Genomic DNA, 10,085 nt, shown 5'->3' with positions numbered 1-10,085 from the left:
ACGTCGTTCCTCGAACATTCTGCCTATTTCTCGTTGTTCGCTTTGTGTTACCTCAGTATTCGCCACAATACATTTATTTTAGAAATGTTTATATTACAAGTAAAAGGAGAAAAACTATGATCTAGTTTCATTATATGAAAAATTTGTACTTAGAATCTTTGACTATTTTATCCTTTCTAACTCATAAAACTTTAATCTGTATAGTTGTAGTGACATTGAACCACAACATGCATTTTGAAGTTTTCTGGCAGCATTTTCATTCGATTTTCGCGAAGAAGAGCCCTGAATGTACTAAATGTGTGCTCGACGTAAGTTGATACAAGCGGCGCCCAATTTAAATATGGAACGTTTGAAACGTTCATATTATCAGGAATAAGGGCGTTTTCCTCGCCCTTTACAATTTTATCCACACCCCTTATTGTCTCCAAGCCTTCGTTAGCTGAGAAAACGGCTTTGAATTTTTCCAACACCAATTTGGCAAAAGGTCTCTGCGCTTCTACAAGCCGCATGGGCAAAGTGTATATTTTTTAATCTTAAAAAAAAAATTGTAAATGCTATAATCACTTTTTGAAAGGTAGAAAAGTAAAAAAAAGGCAAATATCTTAAAAAAGGCAAAAAAAGGCAAATATCTTAAAAAAGGTAAAAAAAGCAACATCAAATGTGTATATATGGAATCAGGGAAAGCTAAATCGTGGACATTCTTAATCGAATATAGTCTATATCTTTAGCAGAAAAAAAGCAATTTCCATAAAATCCGTTCCCTGTTGATAGCACATTTGGAAAATACGTCGAAACGATCTAAATATTTTTATAACTACTGCCGAGGGACGACCGCTGTTAAGAAAAAACCTTTTTCTAAATTTTTTGCGATGTTGCTTTGACCAGGGCTTGAACCCAGGTGCTGGTGAGTGAAAGCGCGCACTGCTTACCACCACAGCGGCCGACGGTTCTGATAGCTGCTCTTAGTTAATTGGGGCCTTTTGAATTCCATGGCTTCCCCAGTTTTGCCCGATTGTCTCCACGTTTGGAGATAGCGGTACTTGAACCTTTGCTTAAATTTGAACTATTATCTAAAAAAAAACTCCCTTAGTTTAGAAGATATTTTACTAAAATTTTGCACACGCTTGTATTTTAATATTTCCTTCACTATCTCATAAAATCATCGAAATCGGTTCATTCTAAAAGCTAGCTCCCATACAACTGATTGTCCAGAGACGTTGTTTTGCATTATAACTCCTCCAACTAAGCATGTAAAAATTTAGTATAGGTTCACTTTAACATATAGCACAAATTATTATTCAGATATAAAGTTAGAGTAATAGCGCAAAACCACATATCTGAGTAATCAGTAGTATTGGAGCTATACGTTAAAGTGCACCCATTTCGATACTTCTAAGGAATAATTAAGGTGATATTAAAAAACCGTTATCTGAAAAATTTTAGCAAAATAACTTCAAAACTGAGGAAGTTATTTATAAAATAGTTAAAATTCAATGAAATTTTCAAATACCGTTATCACGAAAACCGGAGCCAATCTGGTAAAATGGGGGATGCCATTGAATTTAGAACGTCCCAATTAAGTGAGTTCAACTTTCAAAATCTTTGCTCAAAATTTACAACTTGAACAATGTAATTTGAACCCAGCTTATTCTTTTATTTTCTATTTCATGTTTATTCCTCGTCTAACTTTGGAAGCACTTAATAAAAATGAATTACACTTGTATTAATCGATTTATTAAGAGAATACGAATAAAATGATATGTAAAACATAGGTGTGCTCACAAATTTAAAAATTAAAACTTTTTTTTTGAGAGTGTACCTATTTTTTAGATTTGCCCATATAAATAGATAAATAATTGAGGATAAATTTACAATATCCAAAATACTTCTTTTTAAGAGAAGCGAGGAAGAGTTGGACTTTTTGGAATAAAAGAAGCTAAGGCAATGGAAATGCAACATAAAGCTTTGCCATTGCTTTCATTCCAGCAACAGGTACCAGATTTAAAATATCCGCTGTTGAAAACAGCTGCGTGCCGCATATTTTAAATTTTTGGTACAACGTGTAACTGTGAGTCTTTGTACTCTACAAGTTTCTGCAAATTTTCTATTCGCGTACTATTTTGGATATTTTTCTCTTGGGAGATGACATTTCGCCGGAATTTTGGTGTTGGACATTTTTTACTGGAGATTTTAATCGAACGTACCTATTGACTTACCAACATTTACAGAACTGTTACGAACGGCTTTAACTGACGTAAAACCAGATTTTGAAAATTCGGCCAAAGGGATCTTTTAAATTTTCTTTAAGTCGACTTAAGAAAGAATTGAGTTATATATGCTATCGTATTCTGCAAATACTATTCCACGTGTGTGTGAAATCCCCATCTCGCCAGCTAGGCTATTTAAAAAGTTATAGACGAACATATTTTGGTTTCCCCATAAGGTTAACATTACAATCCAAATGTTTAATACGTTTTTTCTCGAATTCAGGTTTTTCGACTTAGGCGGTTATTGCTTATGACCACAGTTATTTATCTTAGAATAATAATAAAATAACTATTTTTCATTTCTAATAATAATATTATTTAAAACTAAAATTATTTTTTTTTTTTTTTTTTTTGTGGCTCCTAGTAGCATTTAGAATTTACATATGACACTTTTCGGCCTTGGCCTTGCCCACCCCTGGTATCAGTGTCGGATCCAGCGGGAGGCGGGTTTTGGGGGTTAAACTACGTGTCAGTCAGTGGTGGACCCACGGTGTGTGTTTTAATACATAGACGCCATATTATACATACATATGCGCCATATTAAAACACCCCCCGTGGGTCCGCCACTGACTGACACGAATACTCAGCGTCTCACCTATTATCTTTTCTCCTAATTTTGATTCTCAGTCCTTGTATTTGCACACGTCAAATTTAAAACTTTTAATTTGGTTGGTTTGGAAAAGGATAAAGAATTACAATTAAAATATGTGTTTTCGCGATCAAATTGTGATATTTTTTAATTTTATTTTCTGTATTTATTTGAAAGTCTGTTTTTCGATTGCCATATGAATTACTTTTATATTCAAAAAACTATTCTGTGTGGCATATTTGTAGGGATTTTATTAAAAAAAATGAAATGGAATCATGAATCTCTCACGGCTCTCTTTACACTTAGAAATAAAAAAATCTATTACGGTAACGATATGTACATAAGTATGTACATACATATGTCTTTTTCTTTCTCCGAAAAGTAATTTTTAAGCAAAAAATATTACCGACTTCAATTCTCATATAAAAATTTAGAACTACCGTTAATTTCTTCATAATCCCATGATCAAATTTAATCAGTATGGGACCACCCTTGAGGTACCACCTTTCCGATAAAAAAAGAATTATCGAAATCGGTTGACGAGGTTCAAAGTTATGCTGTCACCGCACACACAAAAATAAAAATAAAATAAAATAAAATATTCCGACGAATTGATAACCTCCTTCTTTTTTGAAGTCGGTTAAAAATAAGTGTAAAGAAATCTTTAGTTTGAACATTTCGATTTTTTTGTATTTGAAGAGGGTTGCAACCCGTTGAACAAGTTAAAATCAAATTATTTAATAAGTTAGATGAATTTTTAAAAGATGGATATCAGTCAAAGTGGGTTTGGATGGGATTTATGTACTTCTGAACTGTATTTAAGAGAGTTGCCACGTGTTTAAAAATCAAATTCAATTAAATTTATCAGTTAATTGAAATCGGTAGCACAATGTCAGATGAAATAGATTTAAAATGATTTTAGTTTTAAAATACTTTTGAAGAGGTTTGCGACCAGTTTATTTATTTAATTTATACACAAGTTAAATGATATATTAACATAAGTGTGCAAGAGTTTTAAGAAAACTTTAGTTTGAAAATATTTTTCATTAGGGTTGCCATCTTTTCAAAAAATTATATCTATTTAACTCTCTACATATATGTGCATATGTACATACCTATATAATATGCCAAGGCATTTTTTGTGAAGGTCATCAGATCTGCATCGTTATTACGAATTTCAAAAATAAGATGTCAAATTAAAAAACTGGGCCTGTAAGGTTTTATTTTTAAAAGTTAGAAATGAAAAACGGACACCACGCGTGAACTCTCTTCACTCAGAAACGGCTGGACGGATTTAGGTGAAACATTTGAAATTTTTATTTAGGTCTCCCGTTTTTCGTTGACCCTTTCTCGGATTTGACCATGTGCAGTATATCTTTATCAATAGCTTTCCAAAATAACCGACAGAGAGGTGGTGGTCTTACGATATGTGCAAATTCGTTTGTAGAAAATGGTAGCATATTTAACTGAATTTAGTCCTAAGTCAACTTTTATTCGTTTTTTTTTAATACATACTTTAAATATCTCGTATTTTACACGCATGCCAGTTGCAAGGGAATTTTTCATATCCGCAACTTATACGGTTTACGTGCAATTAATTACATTTAATTCAATATTTCATATCATTTCACAGATCTACTCAAATTGCCTGACAATGATGAATTTCAATGGGGTCGTCACGATAATGAAAATGCTTACAGCGAACTGCATTCTAATTCTAACGAATATAACAGTACTAGCGGCGGAGGCGATTATTTGATGCGTCACATATTGAAGAAGCGTCAAGTGATTTTTCAAGTGAGTTCAATACGAGTTAGGGATGTTAATTTTTCAGCTTTTTCCGTTCCCGGGATCCCGGGATTAGTCCCGGGATTTAGATATTCATTACTTTTCAACAACTCAAATCGAAAAAAATTTACGTCGGAATTCATTTTAAAGGACTTTGTAATTTGAAAGATATGATTGATGCAAAAAAATATTTAAAAAATTCAATGCAATGCAGAATAAAAATATGGGTACTGAATGAAAGAGGAAATTCTTTTAGAATTTAAAAAAAAATAATATTTTTTGGATTTACAAGACGAATAGGTAATTTTTTAAGCTGATAAAGTTAGAAGGACGAAACTCGAGGATGCTATCGAGTTTATATAAGTCCTTAACATATTCAAATATGTTAACATATGCGAAATTTTAGGGATACAATTTAATTACTTTTCAACAACACTTACCTTCTGCACCAATAACTTGAATCTGCTTAAATTCTACGGGATTTCCTCTTTAATTTGATACCCATACTTCTTCTCTAAGCTTATTTCTCAAAATTTTTTAAATCATTTTTGTATTACTGACGTCAGAGTGAAAAACTAAAAGCGCAATTTTACTATATTTGGCCCATGGTTTCGCGATTATATTGATATTTCTGTTTAAAATTTACTATCGCGCGGAGTTATATGTATAATGAGCTAGACATTTACAAAAACTTAATTGTTAAAAAAAAAAATATATAGCCAATACTGGTCAAGAAAAGGAGTTTATATTATTGCCATCAGCGCAAATTTCCAATCCCGAAAATCCCGGGCATATTTGCCAAGAATCCCGGGTTCCGAGATTAACATTCCTAATACGAGTACTAAAAAATGTTACGCACATATGTATGTACAGTGGCGTTCAAAATAATAGCAGCAAAGTTCAAAATGATGCTGTTGGCAACTTATCTTTATTTCATTTTAAATATGGATCGATTTATATCAGATACCACCTTAGTAAAAGTTTCAAAGTTTGCCCAAAGTTCGCAAAATCTAGTTAAACTTAAAAAAATTTTTATAAAAATTTCGATCTTTATACCCGAGCGCACTTGTGCCCAAGGGTATTATAACTTTGTTCGCATATCGGTTGTTTGTAACAGCCAAAACGAATCGAGATAGATATAGACAAATGTATAAATAAATGATCGGAATGAAAAGAGAAATCGATTAAGCCATGTCTGTCCGTCTGTCCGTGTACACGATAACTCGAGAATTGAGATACAATGTTGGAAAAATAATAGAAACAACTTATTGAAAAATATTAAATCAATTATATCAACACCAGTTATATCTATTTTTTGGAATGGCGCACCCTGTACAAATATCAGTTAAAGGTTATTCTTTGTTTTGTTCCGCTAGTTTGTATCCTTTTCACTTTATATGCGAGAGAGTAAACAATTGAATTGTTGCGCTTGGAAAAAATAATAGAAACCAAACGTGTGTGTTAATATTGGTGCTTTACAAAAGGTAAATTAATTATTTGTGGCACTTCTAATTGCGTTTTTAAAGAATGTTAACTAAATTAGAGTTATACTATAGGTTATTGAAACATAAAAAATAATAAAATGGGCCGAGCTAAACACTGCACGGAAGAGTAGAAGAATTTAATAATAAGTTTAAGAAATTCGATGAGTAAGATAGTAGATATGGTGGGCTGTTCCAAAACGAAGGTGTTCCCTGCCCTTCATAGCGTAAAAAACCAGAAACACGACGCACAAGGCGAAAAATGACTGCTAGCGATCAAAGGCGTTTAATTCGGCATTACAAAGTAAACCGTTTTCTGTCTTCAAGAAAGCTGAAAACAGAATTTAATGTCGATGTAACAAGCCGAGCCATGACGTACAGATTGGCAGAAGCCAAACTTTCAGCCAGAATCTCTAGAAAGGTACCGTTGCTGAGCCTTAAAACCAAAAACAACAGACTTGGTTTTGCCAGAAAACATCTTTTTCGTCAAAATGGTGAAAAATGTGCTGCAGTCTGATGAGACAAAGAGTAATATGTTTGGATCAGATGGAAAATAGTACGTAAAATGTCCTACGAACACAGCCTTTGATCCACAACACACGAAAAAACGGTTAAGCACAGCGGGAGTTCCATTATGGTATAGGGCTGCTTCCCGAAGGAAAGAAGTTGGTCCAATACTTTGGATTAAGAACAAAATGTGCGCGCTTGACTATGTAAACATATTACAGATGATAAGGCTTTCCTATGCTAAAGAGGAAATGCCATTGCGGTGGGATTTACTGCAGGATGATGATCCTAAACATGCGTCAAAACTGGTAAAGTAGTGGTTAAAGAAGGAAACAGTGCAGGCTATGGAGTGGCCGCCACAATAGCCAGACCTCAACCCTATTGCGCACGTTTGGGCGGACTGAAAGAAGAGAATCGGGCCTTTTAAAGCCAGCAATAAAGACGAATTGTGGCGCCACATTCTAAAATCGAGGTATTCCATTCCGAAAAGTGTTTGTGCAAACATCGTCATCGTAATCAGGCAATTCAATAAGCGGCGATTCAATAAGCTATTAAAGCAATAATATTTTTGTAAGAATTTATTGTTCAAAGCTTAATTTATTTAGATAATACTTTGTTTCTCTTATATCTTCCAGGCCAAAATTAAAAAAGGGGCCACAATTTATTTATGGCTTATTGCCCTTGCAAAAGAAGTCTAGATTTTAATTAACGTAAACGAAATGTACGAAATCGGAATGTGTTTAAAATTAAAGAGTTCTTCAGACAATAAAAAATATATGAAAGCTGTATGTTTCTATAATTTTTTCCAACACTGCATATCAACAAAATTTGGTAAGTAGGTTTCCCTTTATCCAAGGTAGGTTGGGATTGAAAATTGGCAACATCGGACAACCACCTACCCTTTAACGTTATTTTCGAAATATGAAAAAACCACGGTATTTTCGCCAATACTGGATCCAAATTGTTGAAAGTTGGTATGCGAAGTAGAATTTCGGCATAAAGCAAGACAGTTATTAAATTTTTGGAAAATGGGCGTGGTTCCGCCCACTTATGATAAAATGGTGTATCTCTGTAGTCCATTTACCAATCCCCACCAAACTCGGTGCGAACATTGCTTAGGGCTTGACTAAGAAACCCTTGGAAAATTTTTGAAATCAGACAAGAACCACGCCCACCTCCCATATAACGGTAATTTAGAGAAATACGAAAACTGCGATAAATAAGTATTTAAGCTAATTTACTCAAAATCGACATATACAGCGAAAATGCTACTTAGGAAAATTTTTGGGAATTGGGCGTGGTACCGTCCACTTACGCCTACATATGTGTATCTCGGTAACTGGTTTATCAATTTCTACCAAACTTGGTATATTTATCAACCTTGGCTCAAAAAATCCATATGTTGAAAATTTCTGAAATCGGACTAAAATTACCCCCACCTCCTATACAACGGTAAATTTAAGAAATACGAAAATTCCGATGTTTGACGCAAACTTACACCAACCTCTTAACAAGACACAATGTTATTAATTTTTGTAAAATTGGTGTGGCACCACCCACTTATGACCGACTACATACATATAGTGTATATTGATAGCCCCATATCGATTTCCACCAAACTTGCTCCAATTATTTCAATATCTCATAGCATATTATCGAAACTGTTTGACATCGGGAAGAATACTCTTGCGCATAATGCAGTTTACTGAAAGGTGTAAAAACGATATTTAATACGTGCGCCGGATATATAAAGTTCGGTTTCCCCCGATCTTATACTTCTTCACTTGGTTTAATTAGACTTCCTAGAAAGATTTCGGAGCTTTATAGCCAATTTTATTTAAGTATAACAAAAGTGCAAGTTCAAGTCGCTAAAAATTACCGCTATATTTTTAGAATTCTTTTTGTGCATACAAGAAAAGCTAAGTAATGCATACATGCACAGATTCGGTTCAAATCCGAAATATTGCATACGACAAAAACCGAAGTAATGCATACATGCACAGTTCCGACTCAAAGTCGAAGTAATGCATATGAGAAAAACGAAGTAATGCATATATGCACAGTTTCGTCCTAAAATCGAAATAATGCATATGACAAAAAACGAAAAGTGCATACACGCACAGTTTAGGTTGCAACTCGAACTTACGCGTATTTATTAAAATAACCAAATTAATTTAATAATTATGTAGTACATACATAGATACATATATTTATGCCTAATGTGACCAACTATTTCATAGCTCAAAGAAGTACAGGTTAGGTTGGGTTAAGTTAACGCCGTGAGCCGATTACGAAATTTCAAATTCGGCTAATCTCGATCCCTAAGAGCTCAGTGTTTGTTCAGAAGTGCGAGCGAAAATGCTTCCATTTTAGCCTCGCGAAGGTTGGACAGTCTAAAAGAAAGTGACGAACGTATTATTTTGAGTTGTGACTCTTTTGAAGACGGTGTGCGATATGTATGTTAATCGCCAGTGCAGGTGTGGTTCCTATTGCTCCATTAATTCCTGTTTTACTGGCGTAGCATTCTCTAGTGAGTTCCAACAGACAACGGCTCCTTAAAACAATATAGGCTTAAATCTGGTTTCCTAGAACTAATGAATTAATTTGAGCGAGAGACCCCACCTTTTACCGATAGCTTCCCTACACTAGTACAAGGCAACCGATACCTTTCCTACCCTCTCCTAAATGTTTGGCTTCTAAGACAGCCGCCGTTGATAACCCACGTCCAAATTTCCCTGCTGAAGCGGATGTTCTAACCGATGAACGTGACAGCCTTCGTCAGGCCGATCCCGGAGATCCCTGTATCAGGGATCTCAACGCGGAGATTCGGCAACTAGTGAACGTACCAAAGCGGAAGAAGTGGGAAGAACATCTGAAAACCTGTAACTTCACCTCTGGTGTGATTAAGCTATGGTCAACTGTGAGGTCACTGTCCAATCCGACGAAGCACGACGACAGAGTCGAAATTTCTTTCGGCGACCATGCCTCGTCGGACCCGGAGCGATGCGCGAGCTACTTTAGCCGGCAGTTCATACTGCATCCTCCGGTGGACAAAACCAAGCGTCGAGGGACCAGAAGGCTGCTTAAACTGCCAACAAGTTGTGCCCCCCTTGCATTCACCAGCGGTGAAGTTCAGGTGGCCATCGGGAAGGCGAAAGCCTCCAAAGCCATGGGTCCCGACGGAATATGCACGCTGATGCTGAAAAATTTGGAACCTGTGGGAGTAGCGTACCTAACGGAGGTCCTCAATTTGTCTATGGCCACTCTCATCATCCCAGACATCTGGAAGGTGGGGAGAGTGGTCCCACTGCTCAAACCGGGGAAACCCGCCAACAAAGGAGATTCGTATCGACCGATAACACTCATTTTCCCGGTAGCGAAGACACTTGAGGACCTGATGCTCTCGTATTTCGCGAACCACCTGACCCCAGCGAAGCATCAGCATGGTTTCCG

The 10,085-nt window shown here is 35.4% G+C and overlaps 1 protein-coding gene across 1 annotated transcript in view; it reads left to right on the top strand.

The window, feature by feature from the left end:
- LOC108367301 (proclotting enzyme) overlaps positions 1 to 10,085 on the top strand; it is a 26,787-nt gene that overhangs the window by 12,245 nt on the left and 4,457 nt on the right. Inside the window, exon 3 of the mRNA XM_017621885.1 lies at positions 4,490 to 4,653. Coding sequence (XP_017477374.1) covers positions 4,490 to 4,653 — 164 coding nt within the window. The remainder of the gene's footprint in view (positions 1 to 4,489; positions 4,654 to 10,085) is intronic.

Source organism: Rhagoletis zephyria, unplaced genomic scaffold (assembly GCF_001687245.7).
Source record: "Rhagoletis zephyria isolate East Lansing unplaced genomic scaffold, Rhagoletis_zephyria_1.1 Rzeph_scaffold_02625, whole genome shotgun sequence".
Classification (NCBI taxonomy): Eukaryota; Metazoa; Arthropoda; class Insecta; order Diptera; family Tephritidae; genus Rhagoletis; species Rhagoletis zephyria.
Note: the sequence above shows the minus strand (reverse complement) of the source record. Positions and strands in the feature narration are given on the sequence as shown.